Below are 24,989 nucleotides of genomic sequence, written 5' to 3'. Positions count from 1 at the left end.
TGCACATACACACACACATATATGGGAGTTTAAGTATTAACTTACACGATCACAAGTTTATTAACTTACACAATCACAAGTACTATTAGTATAACAGTATATTATATATATGGGAGTTTATTAAGTTTTAACTTACACAATCACAAGAACTATTAGTATATTTACATATACTGATAGTACATATATACACTAATAGCATATATACTCATAGTATATATACTCATAGTATATATATACACTCATTTTATATATATATATATGAGTTTATTAAGTATTAACTTACACAATCACAAGTTCCCACAATAGGTTGTCGGCAAGCTGAGGAGCAAGGAGAGCCAGTTCAAGTCCCAAAACTGAAGATTGTGGAGTCTGATGTTCGATGGTAAGAAGTATCCAGCACGGGAGAAAGATGTAGGCTGGGAGGATAGGCCCGTCTGTCCTTTTCACGTTTTTTCTGCCTGCTTCATATTTTCTGGCAGCTGATTAGATAGATGGTGCCCACTAGATTAAGAGCGGATATGCCTTCCCCAGCCCACTGACTCAAACGGTAATCTCTTTTGGCAACACCCGTACAGACATACCCAGGATCAATACTTTGTATCCCTTAATCCAGTCAAGTTGACACTCAATATTAACCATCACACCTGCCTTAAAAAACTAGTAGGGTTTGTCAGGCAGAGAAGGAAGAAAGGAAAGTTCAGGCAAAGGGAATTAGCATATTGTAAAAATCAGCCTTAGTATTATTATTTTATTTTTGAATGCTGCTGCTAACACTGTTGTTTCAACTTTCTCACCATTATTAGCAAGGCCTTAACTTGACTTAATAGGAGTAGTGTTTGTTCATTTTTACTAGACACATTTACTCATTTCATGGCTGGTGTTGTGTTGCTTTATATTCATTGCCTGATGGTCCCTCTTTCTGTGTGGTCACACACAATTTTGAAAGTCTTTTCACGAGCAGTGGTCTATGCAAGTTTCAATCAGCAAAATCACAGCTCTATTAAACCTTGCTGATTCTGGTTTGTCACCATGAAAAGCTTCTTGCTTCCTTTGTAGATGTAAATGTATATAACATTCAGTGCTTGTGGTTTTATTTGGAGTGTTTGGATATATTTACATTTTTGCTTAGGAAAGCATCTTTCTGAACTGTGACTACAAACTGTGAATTCCACTAGGAAACAGGTCTTCAGAATATTGGCAAGGTTCTCATGTTCACTGGTATCTCTATTTAAATATCTTTGGGGTTTGCCTGTGGAACACATATGTTCTTATTAATTGATTACACATTAATAAAAATGATAACGAGTTAACAGTTGTAGACACTTTTTCAATGGAAGTGCTAGCATGATAAAACAAGCTCAGTGAAACTTCTGTTCCATTGGATTCTACTTAACTGAACACGAAGAAACAGTTTAGTTATTATAGTTTAAAAACAAGGGAATTTCATAATGGTCTATTTAAACTGTCTGCAAAAGAAGTTACAGTGATTTTTCTGGCATTCTCTACCTCATAACCTTCTTTCATAGACTCATTTTGTCTTTATATCAGCCTATTTGATTTAGTTCTTTTTCAACTATACTAATAATTACCATTTTATAGACATTTATATTTACTACTTATATATGAATCCAAATAGTCTAGTCTAAGGGATGGTGATCTTAATTACTGTGTTAAACTACACAGTATTAAATATTCTTTATGTTTACAATACCTATTGCAGGAGTTTAGTTTATTTGATGACACAGAGAACCTCAGTTCACTCAAAATGTACCTTATCTTAAACTGGACTTGAGGAGCTGGGTCACTGGAAGTGGTAGGAGTAAGAATACAGGACTTGTCACTTTTGGTAATAGCCATGTCTGTATTTCTACTACCAATCTCAAATGTATGATATCACATAATTCAACAATTATGGCTGAATGAGTGAGTAAATGAATAATTAACATTGCATGGGACATAAAGTCCTCCAGTCATTTATGTCATTGATAAGTAGCTTTTTCAGGTGACTCTTGGAAGTAAGCAAACTCACTACACTAGTAACTCCTTGCATTGCCAATATTAGTCCCAAGAGAACTGAGATGGAAGAACAGGAAATAGGAGAAATGTGCAGTTATCACAATTATATTTCTTCAAGTTGATAAAATGGAATCATTATTTTTGTAATGAACTCTATGCTTAGATTTCTATCTTTCTTTTAAGTGCTTTATTTCCAAGAATTTTCTTTTCTTTAAGTTTAGGGACATAGTAGTCTTTCAAGAAGAATTATTTCAGTTCAACTTTAGAGTTAAAAGATGCAGGACAAGGGAGCTGATCTCACGTCTTTGATGATGAGTTTAGAGGTGAAATCAGACTACCTGTCTACTCTCTTCCTGCAGCTGAGCAACTCACCATAAACAGAGAAAAACACACTACTGACTTAATCTCATTTTAAAAGTATGACAGTAAACCTCATTTAGACATACAATGCTGCTTGATCATCCTATTACACCTCCCTAGCATAGTAATCTTCTTACTTTCTAAAATGACCATTTTACCCTTTCTCTTGTTTGATAAGTCCCCTAAAATTAGTTCTCATTCCCAGCTGATCATTTTCCTTGAATTTAGTTTGAAAATAGCAGTACATAGTCAGGAACTTTCTCATCTTCCTACCACTAGATCTACATACCTACTTGTATGTCAATCCACGCCCATGGTCGTCTTCCTGTTGAAGGCCAATTCTTCTACTTGGGATCTGAATTCTAGGCTTCCTGCCTTCTCAAGGACTTTGTTTCTGCAATAGTTCCCCTCTCTATTCTTCATAGAAATTCTTTCTCCTCTAGAGGAATTTCAATCAGCATATGAATATGCGATAACATTTCTTAGTCCAGACGAGAAACACATGCTTGACACACATCTGTCTCAAGCTGCAGCCCCATTTCTCTGATCATTTTTATAGTTTTGTAGTTATCTATAACTGCTATCTCTAGCTTTCTCACCACATTTTCTCTCCTCAAACTCCTCCTCCACATACGTAAATCTAACAGTCACATCTCTGTCCTATTTTACTTGAACTCTAAGCAGCATTCAAGACAGGTGGTCACCCTCTCCTCTTTAAGGCAGTATTCAATCGGTATAGCAGTTAGCTATTGCTTCATAACGCATCGCCCTGAAACTCAATGGCTTAAAATGTTTATTATTGCTCATGAGTCTATGAGTGTTCCGGGTGGCTCATATGACGTCCTCTTTGCTCATGCCCACATTCATGGTTGGCGGCAGGTAATGTGGCTGTGCTGATTTAGGCTGGACTCTGACATGTTGGGGGTTGGCAAGACCTAGAATGGCCTTAGCTGGGATATTTCAAAGGTGGCAGCTTTCTGCACACTCAGGCCAACTCTCTTCTACTAGCTCTATCCATCTAGAAAGTAATGGCTGTGATACATTGATTACAATTCCTGACTTTGTATTTGTGTGCTAACATAAAGAATAAAAACCAAAATCCCTGCATTCCTTTGCAAGCCTGTAAATTGCATGGTTTTGTTTTTGAGTGCAATGGAAATGAGTAAGAACTGAATGGAATAATTTTTCATTTTGTAGTTTCTGATTGTGCAAAGGATCAAAACAAGGGTAAAGAACAATTAAAAACATGCTAACATTATTCTATTTCTGTGTAAACATCTACAGGAACAGAAAAAGCCTTTTAATGTAAGTACATGTGCAAAAAAGTCAACCTTTTTTGTGTGACTGAGAAAGCTCTCATAGATAAGTGAGCTAGCTCTGAAATACATAAAACCTTTTCATATGTAAATAAAGTAAAACCTGGCAGCTCTACCATCTGTGAGGGTGTGAGAGTTCTTGGAAAATGACTCATTCAGTTAGGCAAAGATGTGAAACCATATTTGAATGTAAAAATATGCAAACTACATAGAAACTAGGATACTGGGGACAGCAACAGCACATGCTCTTAACAATAGAGTGTTTAGAATAGATGTGAGATTGTTGAGAAATTGACAAATACTACAATAGTGAATGAAAAAACTGAAAGTAACAAATACTGCTTTTGAAAAATTGATCTTAGTATGTAAAAATAAGTGTTAAAGGGCCTACAGAGATCATTTATTTCAACACCATTTTATGGATTACAGCACTAAAAAAGAATCTTAGGCCCAGAGAGGTTGACTGAGTTGCCAGTGGGACATAGGAAGCTGGTGGTGCTGGCAGGACTGGATGTACAGTGTGCTGACACCCAAGTCTCATCTTTTGCCTCTAGGCCTGGCTCCATTTTACTTCTGAGAAAAATCCTCTACTGACTTTAATGTGTTTCTACAGTATTTAGGGCCTAAAAGATTATCCTTTCTTTTGTGCAGGCTCAGGAATTTATTATTAACTTGAGTGCTCCATGTAACATATTCAAGCTTTCACATCCAGAAAACTGGCGTCTTCATGGTTTTCATGAGATAAGACAGAAGACTACATCTTACGATATAAGGCAAATCACAATGCTTTGTTTTTTGGAATTATCTTTTCACATGATAACTCTCCAAATGTGCAATTTTAGTCATTATTTTATTTATCTAAGCTCTGCAGGATAGAGAAATTGAATTCTCCAAGTCTGTGTTGAGTAGAAATCCTCCAATGCTGTCCTAATGTCAGGGAGACACAACTTTAATTGATGCCTTTCCCTCCACTCCCTCAAAAAATGGGAGCCAGTTTTCCTAGGAACGTTTGATATCTTTCTCTTCTTTAACTGGGAATCAGTTTTCGTTCTAATAAATGTGGAATTATATCTCGTAAAACCAATAAACTGGTTTGGTTTTCCTTGCCCCAAAAGTTGGGAAAATGGAGAAACAAATAGAATTCAAATTTTCCTCCATTTACCTAACATGCATATAAAATTGACTATTTCTGAGATACTAAGATATGTGATAAAATTTTAACTTTTTCTCCTAAAAAGAAACAATGATACTAGAAATCTAAAACAGAGATCCCCAATGCCTGGGCCACAGACTGGTATCTGTCCGTGGCCTGTTAGGAACTGGGTCACCCAGCAGAAGGTCAGTGGTAGTTGAGCAAGCATTACCACCTGAGCTTGGCCTCCTGTCAAATCAGCAGTGGCATTAGATTATCATAGGAGTACGAATCCTATTGTGATCTGCACATGTGAGGGATTTAGGTTGCATGTTCCTTATGAGAATCTAATGCCTGATGATCTGAGGTGGAACAGTTTCATCCCAAAACTATCTTGCCCTGCTACCCCTCCATCCTTGGAAAAATTGTCTTCCATGAAACTGGTCCCTGTTCTAAAAAGGTTGGGGACCACTGATCTAAAACAATGATCAATTAAAATCATTTCAGTTTATGATTTTAATTCCAGTCTAAACAAAAGTTAATTATTGTTACCAAACTATACATATAGTCAGAGATTCATATATTTGAAGATTATATGAATAGTTTGGTGACAATAATTAACTATTGTTTAGACTGGAATTAAAATTTGTCTGCATCTATTACTTGAAAATCAAAGACTTTATAGTACCCATGCTTCTTACTAATGCAAATACAGGAGCTGTGCAGGTAAGCAGTTTGGTAAGAAGTGAAGGGTGTGAACAATGGAGTCACACTGCCCAGTTCAAAGCCCAGTGCTGCCACTGTTATACAAACAACTCCAGGCAAGTTCCTTTGTTTTGCTTCTCATTTTGTAAAACAAGAGCACTAGTACTGCTTACACAGTAGGATTGAGATAATATATACATTTTGCTAACAAAGTACTTAGTATTTAACAAGAATTTAGCTTAGCTAAATTCTTGACTGGGCTAGTGGTACACTAACCTAATATATCCCCTGAGAGTTTTCTTTGTATTTCTTTTTTTTTTTTTTTTAATTTTTTTCAAAGTTCCAAAATCTGTTACTAGCTTATTTATCATTTACTTTTTTCTTTTAAAATAGTATCTGTTTAGTTGAGATCAGACAGACAGAATGATTATAAAACCCATCTATGTTTAAAAATGGCTATATAACCCATCATTCTTTGTCTCTGTCTCTCTGTTTTACTGGTTTCCTCATTGATTACTGAATTAAATAAAACCATTGACATGTTCATTTTTAGATCTGTTGAAGAGTCATAATTATATCTTGCTTAAAGATGATCTTTTAGCAAATTACCTTTTAACACAATTAAGAGTACATTTTCTAAATCGATGAAAAGGAGAAGGAATAAAAAACCCACGCCCACTAAAAAGCTGTCATGACCATGTTTTTCTTTCAAGTGTTAAAAAACATGTTACTCTTCCGTATTCTTGACTTACTCCAAGTTAAATGATAAGGTCATAATTATTACTAGAAAAGATATAGCAACAGTGGTATTTTGTTTTGTTTAATTCAGTGCTGATGTATGAGTTATGTCACATTTCCTGTAAATGTAAATTTAAGGTTCGCATTTCAAATTTCTTAATATAAAAACATGAAGCCATAAGCAACCAGGTGGCACTCACACACCTTTTTTTTTAGTTGGTGGCTCTGTAGTTCACATGGATTTCTGGTTTCATGTCACAGACCATACTCAAGAGCTGGTTCATCACACTTTCCATATGTTTATTGTAGTGTCCATTAAGTTCTTGTATCTTCCCTAATGTTTGTTCTTCTATTTCATCTGAGAGATTACTCTGAGAGCCCATTATCTACCAAAACAAAACGGACAGAATTCATATCATAATACAATTGTTTTACAAGTTAAATTTGTCCTAGCCTGTTTACTGATGATTGTCCTATGATGCACAATTTTTGTAGATTTTTTTTTCGGAGAACCAACAGGACCACCAATGCTATGAGTGGGAAGGATGAACTTTCATAAAATATTGAAACTGGTCATAGCAGGTTACTTTCACTTTTAACCAACCTCCACATGTTACAAATTGAATACACATTTGTAATCATTAAACCGTGCCCAGAAGTTCTTTTCCATCACATTTTTCATGTATTTATAATCGTTTCCATTTAGTTCCCATATATTCCCTATTGTTTACCTTCCGAGTTATAAGTCTGGAAAACATAGTTGAAAGACACCATTAAACCCACTTTTGCTGGTTTTTAAAGACTGAATAACTAGTTTTTCTATTTTTAAAATACATTATCTGAATTGTGTCTTGTTTTTATCAGGAAGACATTCACAATGTGTCCTGTAAGATACCTTTATGTGCACAAATGTATTTCTTTTCTTTCTTTCTTTTTTTTTTTTTGAGACAGAGTCTTACTGTGTCACCCAGGCTGGAGTGCAATAGCGTGGTCTTGGCTCACTGCAACCTCCGCCTCCCAGGTTCAAACGATTCTCCCGCCTCAGCCTCGCAAGTAGCTGGGACTACAGGCATGTGCCACCACACCCTGCTAATTTTTGTATTTTTAGTAGAGACAGGGTTTCACTATGTTGGCCAGGCTGTTCTCAAACTCCTGACCTCATAATCTGCCTGTCTTGGCCTCCCAAAGTGCTGGAATTACAGACGTGAGTCACAGCACCCAGCTGCTGAAGTGTGTTTCTTTGGGTAATAGATATTATCTTGAAAAATTTAATGTAAGTTGTATTTCTTTCAAATTGAATATGCTTGTTCATTTAGTTACATCATAATTGTAGACACAGTTTAATATATCTTTCTAATTGCTCTTTAATTGCCAGAGATTCCCATTATTTTCCGTTATCTTCTCTTTCCACGTAGCTTCTTTATCAAGGAATGATTTGACCAAAATATAATTTCATCAGAGGAGTTAACAATTTAAAGGAATTCTGCAGTGAAACACTTTGAAAGTTAGCCTTTACTAAAGCAAAAAATCAACTCCTAATGTATCTCCTTTGTAAATTCAGCCTTTCTTAAACATGGCATTTTAAAGACAAGAAGACTGTTTTATGTTTGTTTGCTTTTTCCTTCTGTGAGTGTTTAGGAAAAGTATGCATTTAATTTAATCCAAGATACTCCAGTAATGATTGACTTCTACTTCAGGGTGGTTAGACTATTCTAAATTCTAAAATCTGCATGATCTTTTTGAGTCCTAGGCTTGAAATCAAATGCCACTGAAGTGCTTGGGTTCGAGTTCTTTTCTGTTTACAGTCCAGGCAATGGGGTCTTCTCAGTTCAAAGAAAATAATTTTGAAAAGTTACAGCTTCTAAGACATCAAATAACTTTTGCAGAATAACATTTTGATAAGTGAGTATACAAGAAGCAGAAACATATGGATCGAATTTCCCTTGCTAAGAAGAAATTTTAAAATAGAAGAGAACTACTTATTGAAATGGTTCTACCAAGCTCAAAATTTTTCCTCTAAATTTAGTGTCTTAAGTGGGATTCTACTAAATTAAAAAAAATTGTCTAAATTCAATGTCTTCTAGTGGTAAAAAATAAAAAACAAACTTGTGAAACTATTACCTACTTTTCTTTGGAACAGTATTAAAAATAGTTGTCTTTGGGTTGGTTTAGTGTAACTGTTGCGAATGACTTTGGAAAAGTTAATCTCAATCTCAGGTTCTCTATTTTTTAAAATAGGGATAATATCACCCATTTGATAAGATACTATAAAATGCAAACCAGATTCATTGGTAAGTGTGCAGAGCAGTTGTGTCTAACAAAAGTGTAATATGAGCCACAAAGGCAGCTCATATATATATATATAAAATTATAAATTTTCTAGAAGCCACATTAAAAGTATAAAAGAAGTAGGTGCAGTTATTTTAATAATATATTTAACCTAATAATATTCATATTTTGACATACAATCAATATAAAAATTATTACATTCTTTTATTTCATACTAAGTCTTTGGAATATGGTATGTATTTTACACTTAAAGCACATCTTGATTGGGACTAGCTACACTTCATGTGCTTAGTAGCTACATGTGAAGTGGTCACCATTTTGGACAGTGCAGCAATAAATGACAGCTGCTAATATTAGTTGAATTCTTAATGTGGCTTTTCAAGATACCCTAATCATTTTCCAGACAGACTTATAAAGATGACTCTTAGCACAGAAGTTTAACTCTGAACAAGTAATCAGTACATGTTAGTGACTACTAGTATAATTTTCACTGATTACTCTACTTGTACTTTTCAAATTTTTCCAATCTGTTTTGTATTTTCAGAAACATTGTAATACCCTTGTAATATCCCATAATGCTGTGTCTCATCCTGCATAATTAAACAAAATATTGTTTCTGAGTTTATTTGATGCCCAGTGATTTGAGTTTCTGCAGTGTTTCCTATGCAGTACTATAACAATGACTAGTCATATACTATTTTAAATGGTTTTCCTAGGGAAGAATTCCATATCTTGATATCTGCAGGCCGAGTATTGATTTAACCCATGTAGGAGTTTCAGTGAATGAAGGTAAGTGGCACAAAGGCAAGAATCATGTTCCTTGATGTATTATAAGTGCCTTAAACACTATCTGACACTTAATAGATGCTCAATATACATTCGTATTGAGTAGAATGATCAGATCTCTTGATATTACAGAGAACTCATTACCTATGTTCTGTTGCTCATGTTGGTGGAAGCCTGTTACCTGAATGTTTGGAAGAATGTATAAGTTAGTAGTCGATAATTCTGTAACATGTCATGATAGGTTTAAGAGTGACATGTGAGGACTTCTCCATTTTAATTTTCAGAATGTCAGTGTTGAAACTGATGTATAGCTTTACACCATAATGACTGATGGTGATGGAAGATCTTTAAATATTCAATACGTTTCCTTATAAGTTGTTTAAATGTTCCAGTTTAAGGTAAAGCAGAGCTTCAGGTCCCATCGTCACAAGAAAAACAATTTTATGCTCTCAATTTGTGACTGTCTCCAGCAAACAAAATGCTCTTGGGATATAAATTCAGGAAGACAGAGTAAAGATATAAAGGTCTTCAGTATGCCCAAGGCAACCATTTTCAGATTTTTTTTTTTTTTTTTTTTTTGAGACGGAATCTCGCTCTGTCTCCCAGGCTGGAGTGCAGTGCCACGATCTCGGCTCACTGCAAGCTCCGCCCCCTGGGTTCACAACATTCTCCTGCCTCAGCCTCCCGAGTAGCTGGGACTACAGGCACCCACCACATCGCCCGGCTCATTTTTTGTATTTTTGGTAGAGACGGGGTTTTACCGTGTTAGCTAGGATGGTCTCGATCTCCTGACCTCGTGATCCGCCCACCTCGGCCTCCCAAAGTGCTGGGATTACAGGCGTGAGCCATCGCGCCTGGCCCATTTTCAGATTTTCTATTTAGATTCATGATGTATCTGACTTTTACTTGTATTAACAACAGATTTAATTTTTCTACTATAGTCCAGATTTCTTTTTAGCAATGTAATATCTTCTTTAGATAGGGTAGCACTAAGGAAGGGATAAATAGATTTTTGATGAAACAATATTTGCTAATGTACAGCCCACATTGGGATACCTGCTTCCGTTGATAAGTCAGGGAACTTGAAAAATCACATATATTAACAAGAGCTAAAAAGCAACAAAAAGTAACATCAAGATACAACACCCACAGCAGACAGGAGGCTGGTTTCTTGAGTCTCCTCCCAGACCTCTTAATTGCCCTGGGTTAATGAGGATGAGATTTAAGTGGAATAGCAATATGCCTGACATATGGAGGTCACGCCAAGGAGAGAAGATCTGTGCTAATGGTTTTACAATATGCTTGAAGTAGCCGAGGCTTAAATATGCTGACCTTTCTATGTGAGCTTTTGATCAAATAATTGTGAAATTGGCTTGGAGTGCTAATTATGAGAGCGATGAGGAGTTTTAATTATTTAATTATGAACTAAAGCAGAAAACAAATAACCAGAACAAGATATATATCTGATAAGATTCCTCTGGGGAAATGATATTTGAAGAGATTTAACACCAGCACTTTCTGAAATTGTGATCAGTTCTGTTATTACTTAAAAAAATGGAAATAATTATATCAGAAATATCCTATATAAGATAATCAAAGCTGGAGAATGTTAAGGATGATTATTTTCTCAGGTCCTAATAGATTATGGCTATGATAGGATTCAATAAGAAAGAAAATCAAAGAAAAAATATTATTCGTTCTTTCAACAAATATTTATTGCATGTCTACTGTGTGGCAGGCACTGTTCTAATGTCTAGGAAAATAGAGACCAAAACCAAGAAATGATTCTTTTGGTGTTTAAAGCCCCAGAAGGAAAGATAGGCAATATGCAAAAAAAGTAAATGTAAAATATATCAGATAATGCTAAGTGCTATGAGGAAAAAGAATGGTCTACAATATGTATTTATGACAGACACAATTTGAGATAAAGTGATCAGGAAGAGGCACTAACAATTGAATTGAGATCAGAGAAAGATGAATGTATCTAAAGAAAAAAAATGTAGGACATGAGAATGGTACATGCAAAGGCCCTGTGGTAGGGGCATGTTCTATCTGTTGGAGGAAGAACAAAAGACCAATATGGATAGAGCAGAACTAATTGAGTCTAGGGTGGTACAAAATGTGGTGAGAGAGATAGCCAAAGGCCAGTCATGGAGGGTTGTATGAACTTAGGACTTTAGGATTTCTTATTTTTGAACACTGATAAAAATTTGTGTGTTTGCTGAGTGGTCCACTTAATCCTAGAAAGGACATTTTTTATTTGACAAAAAAGGTTTTGTTATTATGTAGTCCAATTTATCTGATCCTACATGAACTCCTTATTCATTACCATTAAAATAAAAGTTGTAAATAAAGAAGATTTCCAAATTGCTAATAATTTATTTGAAATGTCAGGCTTCTGCACAGAGCTTTGTTTATATTTGTACTGAGGCCAAAATAAAATGTCATAAAAAATTTAGTTATGATACATGGAGTTTAGCACTTTCTTTTAGCCCATGTTGCAACATGGAAAGGAAGGTGTAGGCTCCAAAGATTTCATGCATTTATGATTTACAGTAAGCTGCAGATATTTAAAAATATGCCAGTGTAGGAAAAAGCATTTCTTTATCTCTAAATGAAAGATTTATTGAATGAGTCAGCCAGTTGCAAAGGGAAACATCAGGAAATACCAGAAAGCTTTTCAGCAATTTGCAGCAATATCTACTTTGGTCATTTGTAAATCTTGGAAATGTTATTTATGTAACTAAACATATATATTTATATAAAAACAGGTTCTCTCAAGTTTTTGCTTACTAAAATATGTTAGTCAACAATCAGTGGTAGGAATGAGACTTTAAGCAATCCATTCAACTTGTATATTTGTGAGTATGATTTTTAACATATACTATATATTACGTAATAACTACTGATTGACCCTTTGTGTGAAATGCGTTGAAAGTGAAAACGTAAAATCAGTAATTATTATGTTTAAGATTTAGCTTGATGTTCAGCTTGGTTGAACTATATCTGCTCAATTGCAGCATATTTTTTTCTCTCAGTATTCTATATTACACCTTATGAATATGCGAATTATCTATTCTGCATAAGAAACAGTGCTGACTTTCTCTTTTTTTTTTGTTTTTGAGACGAAGTCTTGCTCTGACGCCCAGGCTGGGGTGCAGTGGCACGATCTCGGCTCACTGCAAGCTCCGCCTCCCAGGTTCACACCACTCTTCTGCCTCAGCTTCCCGAGTAGCTGGGACTACAGGCACCCGCCACCACGCCCGGCTAAATTTTTTGTATTTTTTTTAGTAGAGATGGGGTTTCACCGTGTTAGCTAGGATGGTCTCTATCTCCTGACCTTGTGATCCGCCCGCCTGGGCCTCCCAAAGTGCTGAGATTACAGGAGTGAGCCCCGCGCCCGGCCAGTGCTGACTTTCTTACTCACCTTAGATTGTATTAATCGAAACTCCTTATCTCTCTGCATTCTGTACTGGTCAATTTCTACCATTGCTTCCTCCTTGGCTTGCTTCAATCGCTTTCCTTTTCCTGAAAATTAACAATTATATATATATACATATATTAACAAGGATATATATAAATAACTGTATATATATGTTACACACATATGCATATGGAACTGCAAACTTAGTTTTTTAAAAATAGATACATTCTTCATTATTTTTTGATTATTTTTTCTAGAATGGCAAACTTTACTAAAAAACAATAGATATTGAAAATTTTATTATTTTTTATTGGATTCTTTAGGGCACGTAAATGACAACTTTTTTTTCACACTTACATGTTTAAATAAAATATCTGCCCATTTACTCACAGCAGTAATGCCAGAGAACAGATTTTAGCTGTCACTTATTCAAAAAGACATTATTTGGTCAGATTTTCGGTCTTGATTTGCTGCCAGAATCCTTCAGTCCACACCAACTGGATCCTATTTAACACTGGCAGATCTCCAAAATCGCTACAAACATGCAACTCAGACTCTATCAAACTAAACTTACAATTTTTAAAAACGGTTTATTGGGATTTTTCTTTACCATTTGTTGACTCTACAATGTCTGATTAAGCCTCACAATACATCAAAGCAATTTTTTTTTTTTTTTTTGTAACTTTCTCTGAGGGGAACTTGCTTGAAAGTGGCTATAAAACCAATTGTTTTTAATGATTAGGAGATTTAGTTAAGTAGCCTTTTTTCTTTTATTAAGAGCAAAGGTGTAAGCCTTAAGCTAGCAGACAACATAAATGAAAGTTTTAGACGAATACAATGCTGTGGTAATCATTAGCTGAGCACATGACTTTTTCTGACAACAAGGGTAAGTTTGGTGGGGGGGTGCGGTTATAGACTAATATTCATTGGTGCTTTGCTCTCTCCACCCACCACCTTGGGGCTTAGCTACTAATGCTTCATGATCATTAAAACTTTAAAGAAATTCTGAACTACATTAAAATTATTTTTTTCTATGAATCTATTGTCTTTCAATTTCAGTAAAATACCTGTATTCTTTTGCCCATTTAATAGATTTTTCCTCTGATAATGTTTCTTAAGTATTGTTTACAATTTCTGTCAACCATTTGTTATATTGTAAAGACTTTGAACTATAAAAAAATGTGTTCTCAGGTAGCATGAAAGAAAATCCGAGTGTAAACTTTTATTTGTCTTCCATTTACCTATGTATGTATCTACCTTTGCAGCATTTGCACAGAGATTATTTCTCAATTTCTTTCTCTTCTGAGTTGCTTCACTAGTCACTGTATGTATGTGGAATAAAAAGAGTCACTGAGTTACGTATTGAAATGTGTCTCTTTTAATGTCTCCCACCCTTGAATGGAACTGGGAAGTCCTCATTCAGGACAGACATTTCGCTCTGCCTACACTTTCTTTAAAATCCAAGGTCTGCTGAAAACTGCTGCTCTTCTGTTGCTTGAGGCTTAATGGAACATTAATAGCAATGCTTATCTTTATCTTAATTAATGCTCATTACCATTTTGTATATACCGATTCCTTCATTCTCTATAGTTGTAACCATTTTGTGACAACTACACGTATGTTATTCACAGAGATTCTCTGTGAACAGAATAAATCAATGATATGTTGGTAGGAAAAACTATTCCTTGATCTCCAACCTGCTTTCTTCTATCTGTTTGTCATTTACATCAGGACAAAAATACAGAATGTTAATGTATTGATTTTTGTTTAGTAATAATGGGTTGTAGGATACATAATTATTTTACAAAATAAATCACATGCCTCACTACTCTCCATCTTAATTGCATAATATCTAAAAATAGTGTTTTTAAAGTTATGCCTCTCTAGCACATTAAAAAAAAAAATCATAGGAAAGGCTCTGTGTGCCCTACCGTTGAGCAGAATTCAGCACTCCACTAAGAGGCTGTATATTAGCTCCATCACACGGTGACAGGCTCAGAGTGTGTCTGTGATTCCCTTGTCATGGCACCAGTCACCTGCTGGTTCTCATTCAATTAAATGGGAGAGCCACAGGGAAATCGTTGCTGGCACAGCAATTTTCTGGATAGACTCAGCAGCTGCTGCTGTGTGAGAGCCTGCATATGCTCCACCTGATTTAATCCAGTGGAAAAAAACTGGAGCCTAAAGCCCACTGTTCTGTTAGAGGTGAAGCAAAATGCATGCATCAAATCCACTCATACTAACCTCTAACTTGCTTCTCTCTCTGTGTAAGAATATGGCAATTCTGAAATTATACTTATTTCTTTGTAAGCATTAAAAACATGGCTGCTGTGACCAAAAGTGGGAAGAAAAGACATTTGGACTGATTTTCAGGTGGTTTGTGGGAAAAGGATTAAGAAAATCAATTTTGGGCAGCAATTTTACACACTGAACTCTGTGTAGGAGACAAAGGGTAATGCTCAAAGATGGAATCTTCCTGGCCTTCTCATTAGGACAGGCCAGGTGAACTGACTGTTCCCAGAGGTGATAAGTTCGTGAGGTACAGAGAAACCTAATTCTGTTGATTGCTAAATTTGTTCTAGACTCTTCCTGATGGAGAAGATAGGATTTCATTTATCACCTAAGGCAATCAGAATCATGCACTAGGCATCACTGCAATAAAACATTAGAAGCTTTGTAACTTTTAGCAGGTTACTGAGTTTTCTCATCTATAAGACAGAGTTAATAATGTACTATAAAAAGTTATTGGAGGGATTATTAAAATGTATATAAAATGCTTGACAAAAGTAGTTATTTAATTATTTTAAATCATTATTAGGAACACAGGTCCAGTTCCTAGGGGCCTTTTGCTAAAAAAAAAAAAAAAGGCAAGGAGTGAAAAAAAAAGAAGGCAAGGAGTAAAGCATGAGTTTGAGGAGAAGTCCTCAGGCTGTCACTAGAGAAGCCTCTGGAAGCTTTCCCTAGGATATTTAATTGGAGGTATGCAGAGGACAGCTGGGCAGACAAGATTGGGATGCAGGAGGAAGGTCTGAAATGAGGACAGAGATTTGCATGTTAGTCATTGGGGCCTGTTTATATGCTGGTTATAGCAATGGGATTTAGACAGAAGTCAAGGGAGAGTATACAGAATGAGGAGAAAAGAAGGCTAAAGTCTCAACTTGGGGGAATATTAACACTCAACCTTCAAGAAAAAGGAGGAGGAAGCTTGGAAGGAGCAAGTAGTAGTCAGAGAAGTGGGAGAAACCAAAAGACAGAAGAGAACATTCCAAGAAGGACATGGCCAGCAGTATCAAATGACACAGAGAACTGACACAGAGAACTGAAATAAGAGATATTTAATCAATGTTACTAGATGTCTATTATGCACCACACACTATTGTAGATCTATGGATATAGCAGTGAAAGCTGCAAACTTTTTGTTTCATGGAGTTTGTGTTCTGAATGCAGTTGGGAAGATAAAAATAGAAAATGGACAATAAGTATATAATATGTCAGGGATGATGATGAAGAAGAAAGGAGAATAAGGGGTAGAGAAACATGGTGTTGGATTCTACTTTAGACAGCTCAGGCCTCTCAGATGAAACAGTATGTGAACAGAGGCCTAAAGGAATAAGGCAACTCGTCATGCAGATATCTGAAGGGGAGAAGTCTTCCAGGCAGAGAGAACATCAAGTGCAGAGGCCTTGAGGTGGGAGGATGTTTGCCATGCTGAAGGGAGAGCAAAAACACCATCATGGCTGGAGCAAAGAGAAGAGGATGGTTGAATGTTAGGAGATGGTATTAGATAGTAGCAGGACCAGGTCATATTGATCTCACAGGGCATGGTAAGAATTTTGGTCTTTGGAATACTAAATTCATGAAGGGTTCTTAGCCAAGGCGTGACACAATACTACTTGTGATTTAAAAGGATTTCTTGACTGGGCATAGTGGCCCATGCCTGTAATCACAGCACTTTGGGAGGCCGAGGCAGGTGGATCATGAGGTCAAGGGATCAAGACTATCCTGGCCAACATGGTGAAACCCCGTCTCTACTAAAAATACAAAAATTAGATGAGCATGGTGGTGCATGCCTGTAGTTCCAGCTACTTGGGAGGCTGAGGCAGGAGAATCTCTTGAACCCAGGAGACAGAGGTTCAGTGAGTCGAGATCACACCACTGGCAACAGAGTGAGACTCTGTCTCAAAAAAAAAAAAAAAAAAAAAAAAAAATTTTTTTGGGCTGGTGTGGTGAAAATAGAAAATACACTGTGGGGTAAAGGAGAAGCAGGAAGATCAGTTTGGAATTTGTTGCAATTGTTCAGGCAAATGTTAATAATTGCTGGAAATGGTAAAGTAGTAGTGGAGCTGGCAAGAAGAGGGTAGATATATTTTGGAGGTGGAGTTGATACATGAGCATGAGAGACAGGTACGAGTCAATGATGACAGCAACATTTTATTTTGGGGATGGAGTCAATACTGCAATTTTGTTGATATGCCTATTCAATATCCAATAGTGACGCTGAGAAAGCTGACATTTACATGAACTTAGAGATCAGGGAAGCAACAAGTGCTGGGAATATCAAGTTTCGGAGTCATCAACATGAAGCTGGTATGTAAAGCCATGAGATTAGATGAGACCACCTCAGAAGTATCTGCTGATATATAAGAGAATAGGTCCAAATTGGGGTCCCGACTTTAGAGATTGAGAAGACAATAGGAAGCCAACCATGAGAGTAGTGTTCCAAAGTCAAATGAAGAAAGAGTTTCAAAGATGAAAGAGGGATCTAATTGTGAATGAGATATTGAATTAACATTGGGTTTAGCAAGACTGGTGATCTTGGCAAGAGGAGCTATTGGTCGAGTTATATGAAGAAATGTTCAATAGAAAATGGAATGAAAAATTGTAGACACAGGGAATATAGGCAATTTCTTTGAGAAGTTTTAACCAACAAAGCAGAACAAAGAAAATAAAATAAGGGCTCAAGGTGGTCAAGTGGATTTGACAGTTAGAGGGTTTAATTGTGCCCCCCGAAAAGATATGTTGGAGTCCTAACTCCTGGTACCTCTAAATGTGACCTTACTTGGAGATAGGGTCTTTGCAGATGTAATCAGGTTAAAATGAGGTATAAAGGATTAAGATGGGTCCTAAATCCAATAATTGGTTCTCTTATAAGGGAAATTTGAATACAGAGGCATAGAGTCAGAGCAGACACACAGGGAGGAAGGCCATGTAATAATGGACATACAGATTAAAACGATGCAGCTGCAAGACAAGGAGTGCCAAGGATGACTGGCTACCACAGTGACCAGGAAAGAGGTATGGGTGTTTCTCCCTTAGTTCCTCCAGAAGGATCCAACCCTGCTGGAACCTTCTGTTTGGACTTCTGGCCTCCAGAACTCTGAGATAATCAATTTCTGTTTAAAGTCACCTAGTATATGGTAGTTTGTTACAGCATCTCTAGGAAACAAATGCAGAGAATCAGCAAGGAGCATAGAGAAAACAATGCTAGTTGAGCATTGGAGCCAAAGCCAGATACCCTAGTGCGGTGAAAAGAGTAGATATTGAAATGAATGTGCCACCTGACAAAAATATGCATAAACAGTTCAGAAGCCATTTTTATTTGCTGTATAAACAAAGGGTACTTTGGTAATGTTTGAAGATTTCTGTTAGTAATAACAATTTTTGATCTATTCTACCACTCAGAAAACAAAGCAAAACCAAACCAAACAAAACTTCTTGGCTTTAGGGGGTTGTCAATATTAAGATGAAACCAACCTGATTCAAAGAATGCTCTTACTTTTCCCAGCTACTACAAACATTGGGAAAGAAATGTCACCAGAAAAAGAGGCAACCTCTCCTTTGGTGACTGTCACTGCTAGAGCTTCTCTTACACTAAATCTATTGCCTGTCAGATCTCCACTTCCTGGATATTTTCTTTTGCTTTTCTTCTACTTGTATTGTCCTTGTTAAAAATACAATAAATAGTTTTGTGTAGCTCCTGGACTGAATATAACCAAATCCTATTAATAGATGAAAATGCTCTGTGGTTATTATTTTAATATTACCCACTTGAAGAAATGAAAGCCCAATACACTTACAAATACCCTGTTAGTCTGTGGACTATAAAGGAAGAGGAAGTATTTACAGGCCTACAAAACTTGTAAGACAGGCCATGAAATTCTTATACAACAACTTTTATTTTATTAGTTTATTAAAAGTCTTGTCTTTATGAACAAAAGCATCCACTTGCATAGTGAAGAATTTATTAAATCGAGGTGCTTGTTTAAATAATTCAGAATATATGCATATTGGAAGCAAATAGGAAATTTGCTGATTTAAAAAAATTATTGATGGTTGGCATCCTATAGACCCACAAAAATAAATCTGAATTACAGTATTATCTGATGTATTATCTAGAATGCAGAAATATTTTCTTAAGTATTTATTTTGCACCAAAGTATAATTCAATGAAAGACCTCATAGAGGACCAGCTTAAGAAATCTCCAGGACTTAACTATTTTGCTGTTTTTGCAACAAAATTCTTTTTATTGGATATTAAAATAATATTAATAGCTAAAATTTCTTGAGCAACTTCTATATGCCAAGTGGTGCTTTAAGTCTTTCATAAGTGTTAACTCAGTTAATCATGACAACTCCATGAGGTAGGTACTGTTAATATCTCCATTTTGAGGCTGAGGAAATAGGCACAGCAAGGTTAAGAGGTAACCCGCCCAAGGTCACACAGCTAATAAGAAGCAGAAGTTAGAGAGGCACCCAGGCAGAGCAGCTGTAGGGGATAAGCACTGACCATACAATTTTTAGAGAAAGCTAGAGGAGTGTGTTCTTCACTTATATTACAATTGTCTACAGCTTTTAGACATTTTTATTATAACTGCTTGTTCAATTTTTCTCATCTCCAGATTGGAAAATTTACTTTTTTTTTTTTTTTTTCTGTTTCTTTCAATCTCTATCCTGTAATGCAATTTGTCATTTTTAGTTAAGCACAAATGCTACTTTCTGCAGCTTCCAAAGTAAATAAATTGAGTGTTTATTTCTAGGAGAGTTTACTATGTATGTTCAGAAATGATTTGGGAATATGAGTTCTTTATGTGATGTTGAATTGCATGCATTTGAGTATTTCAGAACGATGTTAATGCAGAGCTATAGAGTTTTAAAAGTTTGCAATGGGTGTAAGTGAAGTAAATACTTCTCTTAAAAAAGGTCATGACTAAAAGTAAAAATGCAACATATTTCAGAGAAACACAAGCCTCTATTCCTCCTGTTGATAATGGTACTTTGAATTTCTAATCTAATTCTGATTGAAGTTTCAGGTCAATACCCCAACCTGGATCTCCAGGGCAGATCTCTGATGTTTAGGTAACTTGTCTTGGACCAACACACCCACTTCTATGTTTTGATTAATGAACAATTTATTAAGTAAAGAGCATTGAATCTAGGTAAGATAATTTAAAGTAGTGCAAACTACTGTGATTTCATCTAAATTCAACCAAAATAGTAAGGCTATTTTGCACATAAATATGTGTGAGAGCTTTAACTAATAAATATAACCTGTAATCAGTGAATACAGACAAATATCTGAACATTTCTAGTCATCCTACCAGAAGCAGTCCCAGTCTCTTTGTTTTAGGAAAAGTAGACCCAGAACTTACAGCAGGGGTAAAAACAAATGGAATGAGATCATTCTAGTCTATTTCTTTCTTCTATTGTTATTACTTATAGTAACATACAAAAATGCATGACATATATTAAAAATAAAAATAACTCCAGTGTGTATTTTGCTTTACTATCTTACACATCTTTTTCTGATTCTTGCAACCTCTTGTTCATATGTATGTGTGTCTGCGTGTATTATAACTTCTATTTTTATTTACAGAAAGAAAATCTGAAACTTGGAGATGTTAAATGACATTAAGAATCATAGGTTTTCAACTCAAGCTAATGCTTTTATACTCTACTACTTCCCAGTCTGACTTCCGAAGCCTGTCCACATTCCTTCCCACGTCCCTGTCAGATTTCATCTCTCTCAGTAGCTGGTGTATGTCTTGAGAGCAGAGACCTGCATATTCAATTTCTATAGACCTCATGGCCTTCTGGAGAGTTCCTGATACATCAAGTTCATAATCCCTTATCTGTATCCCTAAAGGCAAAACACATAGACCATATACTGTATTATGTAGTAATTGCACCAGGATCTGAGGCAGTTCTCCTTATTGGAATATATTAATATTTTTGCAGCATAATATAAAAATAACCGTATTAATCTTGTATTTTCCTGAAACGATTAACATGTGAATTGCTGTTTTCTTTATCTTTTCCTCTTTCTTGCCCTTCCTTCTTCCTCTCTTTATTTTTCTTAAAAATAATACACTCAAGAGTCTTGTTCTCGCTCTCTATGCCCAAGTTTCTGAGAGTCTTGTAAATAGATTTAAGAAAGAGAAAATGACCATAGACCTTCTAATAGTGGTGTTCACTATTGTGACTTCTTGGTCCTCATTCTGAATCTCATTATGCCTTAATATGTCAGAATTTCAAATGAATCTTTTTGTGGAAAAATAAAGCAAAAGTATATGGGTTTACTAAAATGATAACTATCTTTACCTCTCCTGTCATCGTGACTCTTTTCCCTTTTTAAAATAGTAATTTGTGCATTATCTCACTGGGAAGTTCTTTAAGGAAGAACTAGGTCTTATTCATCAGTGTAAACATCAAAGTGGCCTGGAATTAGTAGATACCCAATGAACACTTATTGAATTAAATAAACAAATGAAACAAAAACCACTGAAACATTAGGGAAATTATAACATACCTAGTATATAAGGTAATATTTCTATTTTGCCATAGATTGCTTATGTGAGTAAGCTGTTGTAACTATAAACTGTAATACCTGCTGATAGCTTTAAGAAAACAGTTTCTATCCAGTTAAAACTGACCTCAAAGCCTGTGGCTTCTGAGGCAAAGAGGACAGGCTGACATTCTCCATAAAACTGAGTGCAGAGGTTAGTTGTTGAAAGTCAAAATATTTTCCAGCATGTCTTTAAAGCCTGGGTATTTATTATTACTGGTTGAATATCCCCTTGAATATTCATGAACAAAGACATGGCAGGCTAAGAAAAAAGTATGCAGGTATTTTAAGTTACTGGCAAATGAAATGAACATTTTTGTATAGAAATAAGACAATATGTACTTTTCAATACTGAATTCTGAGGAAAGATTGCCCAAGGACAGTATATTCACTAGAGAAAAGGAAAAGAAATTGGACTTTCATCTTTATTCTGAAATTTGAAGCCAGGTTGCCCTTAGTGGCTCCCACCCCAAAACAACTTGCATGTTTAGCAATTCTTTTATTCTTTAAGGACTTGAAAAAAGGAGAAATAGTTGGTAAAAATTATTTGGGTCATACAATAATATTGATTAATCTATACTCAATATTTCATTTTGTATCCTCCATAATAAGAAAGCAAAGGCAACATAACTATCACATCTTTAAATTATCTGGTCTTCTGTTCTGAAAATTTTAAATATTGTTAAAGAAGTGTTTTAAAAGGCCTGGCATGGTAGCTCACTCCTGTAATCGCAGTAATTTGGGAGGCAGAGGCAGGTGGATCTCTTGAGCTCAGGAATTTGAGACCAGCCGAGCAATATGGCGAAACCCCCATCTGTACAAAAATACAAAAATTGGCCAGGTGTGGTGCTGTGTATCTGTGGTCCCAGCTACTCTATAGGCTGAGGTATGGCTTTAGCCTGAGATGAAGGTTGCAAGGAGCCCAGATCATCTGCATTCCAGCCTAGGAACAGAAGCAGACCCTGTCTCAAAAAAAAAGAAAAGAAATGCAGAAGGAAGGAAGGAAGGAAGGAAGGAAGGAAGGAAGGAAGGAAGGAAGGAAGGAAGGAAGGAAGGAAGGCAGGCCCTGAAACTTTTAAAAAGAGAAAATTCTCTATGCTGTTTCAACCACAGTCCTGAACTGCTTTGTTTTCTATAAAATTACTCTGCATTCATATCGTCTTGCAACCATTTCCACACTTTGCTGTAGGAAAAGAAATTGAGAAATAGGTAAAGTTTGCCTTCACTCTCTTTCTTCTTCCTTTCCTCTTCTATCATCTCCACCTGGAGTCGTTCCTTTTGTGTTGTTGATGCCCATGTTGCTGAATGTTCAGGAAATCTATTTATCTTAAGAAAAGGAAATGAGTTTACCTGTGGTTGAAAACCTTCGTGTACCTGCCTTATTCCGGACTTACTTTCTTATGTTGTAATATATTCCTTCATTTCATTTATTACATTTAAATAATTCAGTACCTACTCCAATCCCATCACTACATTCATCCCAAGAGTTACATAAGTAACATTTTGAAAATATGGCCCCTGTTTTGCCAGACTGAATCTAATTGCAGAGGCAGGACACACAATCACAAGGAGAGTGAATGACACTGCAAATTATTGTAGATTGAATAATGAGGTGATATGAAATGGGATAGTGAAAAAAAAAAGTCTTGGCTTTGGGAACCTGAATTCCAGTTGTAGGTCTGAGACATATTAATTTTTTTATTATACAAATTGTGTAAATTTTGTAAAGCGCAGTGGTTAAGATCTGGGCTTGGAAATTACAGCTCATCTAAATCTTGTCTCTACCATTTACCCTCTGTGTGACCTTGGACAAGTTGTACAATTTCTCTAAGCTTCACTTTTGCTTTTTCAGTAAAGGTTGTGAGGAATAAAGATAAGCAATGAGCATGGTGCCCAGCACAATATTTTCTATTTTTAAAATATAACCTTGAACAAATCAATGACTCAATTTCTACATACATTGGGAATAATATTAATATCCTATTCATTTGGCTGTTGTGAGTATCAAAGAGAATAGGAAAGGGGTTGAAGTTCATTGAGGACATTCTATATGTAAGTACATTAATGCATGACCAAATGAAAAGACAGCTGAGTCCAGTGACAAGTGCCTGTAGTCCCAGCTATTTAGTAGGCTGAGGCAGCAGGATCTCTTGAGTTCAGGAGTTGGAGTCCAGCCAGGACAACATAGTGAGACCCCCATCTCTTGAAAATAATAAAAATAAAAAGAGAGGTAGAAAATGAGAATAAAATGAAAATATTTTAAAATATTAGATATTAAAAAGCTATCAAGAGGTTTGAGAATGAGCTATTATTATTTTGATTTTATGGAAATGAAAACTGATGCTTATAAAAAATAAGTAATTTGCTCAGGTTTACTCACTAATAAGTAGATTAAATCCAGAAGTTGTCTATCTCTTAACAATGTTGAGAAAACTGAGGCATGGCATAGCCAAGGTTTAAGCCCACATCTCTATAATCTTAATGTCCATGAACACGTGACCTCTCAAAAGAATCTGAATGAGGAAACTTCATCCGTACTCTAGAAATAAGGAACATATAGCTGGGTAATTTTAATGAATGGGTGAAGGTCTTACAGGGAGTATAGTAAACCAAAGTTTGAAACAAGGTCTGCCTAATCCAAAAGTCTACGCTTATCCTGCATTCCATTGCTTCGTTTATTTCGTGACAAACCCCTCACAAGCGAGACTTACTCTTCTTGGCTTCCTCTAGCTTGTCCTTGGCCCGTTTTTCTGCCTGAAGAAGCTGGTGGATTCCCTGAGACTGGCTCGTCATGGTAGTCTGCTCCAAGCAAGTGGCTTCTGTGAAATCTGGGAAGTAATGGGTTCACTTATCCTTTCAGAAATTAACATGTGACTCAGATTATTGTGTCAACAGAGAGTTCTAAATGCAGCTGTTTCACACTGGCTTGATTGGCCTGGATAGCTAGGTCCCAAGGAAAGTCCAAGGTGGTATCTAGAAAAACAAGTTAAACCAATGTGAATAAATTGAGAACTTAACCATTTCTGCCAATCTTAGCTCTTCTGTATGAGATAAGGAGATATAGATGAGGTGTTGCATCTACTTATAAATAATGAGTAAGAGACCTTTTAAGAATGTTAATTTCCCTAATCTTCCAAGAAACGTTAACATGTTTACTGAATTTTTCTTTTAAGTAACAAGATCATTCTTGTTCTTTGTCCCTGCAGTACTTTGTTTCAGGTCTTTTTCTTTGTTTCTAGTGATTCGGTTATCTGCTTGCAGAAAATGTGTTAATCTTTTGTTAGGAAAGAGATTCCCTAGCTTTGCGCATAGAAAGTGGACTAAGGATTTTTTTCCCCCAAGGTCTCAGGTGACAGGAATGAAAAGATTTCTTTTGGGCAT

The 24,989-nt window shown here is 35.8% G+C and overlaps 1 protein-coding gene across 2 annotated transcripts; it reads right to left on the bottom strand.

Annotated features, from left to right (window-relative positions):
• Window positions 1-207: 207 nt before the first annotated feature.
• ATP6V1G3 (ATPase H+ transporting V1 subunit G3) lies at window positions 208-24,481 on the bottom strand. Of its 2 annotated transcripts, XM_009190753.4 has the most exons (4): window positions 24,320-24,470; window positions 12,770-12,870; window positions 6,472-6,653; window positions 208-479 (listed from the first exon to the last, which is right to left on the bottom strand). In XM_009190753.4, the coding sequence occupies exons 1-3, from the start codon at window positions 24,399-24,401 to the stop codon at window positions 6,480-6,482; spliced, it is 357 nt and encodes a 118-aa protein (XP_009189017.1). In that variant the 5' UTR covers window positions 24,402-24,470; the 3' UTR covers window positions 208-479; window positions 6,472-6,479. The 2 variants fall into 2 exon arrangements, with proteins under 2 accessions (XP_009189017.1, XP_003893398.1); XM_003893349.5 differs by lacking the exon at window positions 208-479 and having other exon boundaries at window positions 6,336-6,653; window positions 24,320-24,481.
• Window positions 24,482-24,989: the final 508 nt, after the last annotated feature.

The sequence above is a fragment of the Papio anubis genome, chromosome 1 (assembly GCF_008728515.1).
Source record: "Papio anubis isolate 15944 chromosome 1, Panubis1.0, whole genome shotgun sequence".
Classification (NCBI taxonomy): Eukaryota; Metazoa; Chordata; class Mammalia; order Primates; family Cercopithecidae; genus Papio; species Papio anubis.
Note: the sequence above shows the minus strand (reverse complement) of the source record. Positions and strands in the feature narration are given on the sequence as shown.

What these genes read in the sequence shown, in the direction of transcription:
- ATP6V1G3 (XM_003893349.5), bottom strand. Translation starts at nt 24,401, where the DNA reads ATGACGAGCCAGTCTCAGGGAATCCACCAGCTTCTTCAGGCAGAAAAA. An exon ending in GCTAGAGGAAGCCAAGAAGA is followed by an intron (nt 12,871 to 24,319) that starts GTAAGTCTCGCT and finishes GTTAATTTTCAG; the next exon opens with GAAAAGGAAAGCGATTGAAG. An exon ending in TTCGATTAATACAATCTAAG is followed by an intron (nt 6,654 to 12,769) that starts GTGAGTAAGAAA and finishes TTGTTTTGGTAG; the next exon opens with ATAATGGGCTCTCAGAGTAA.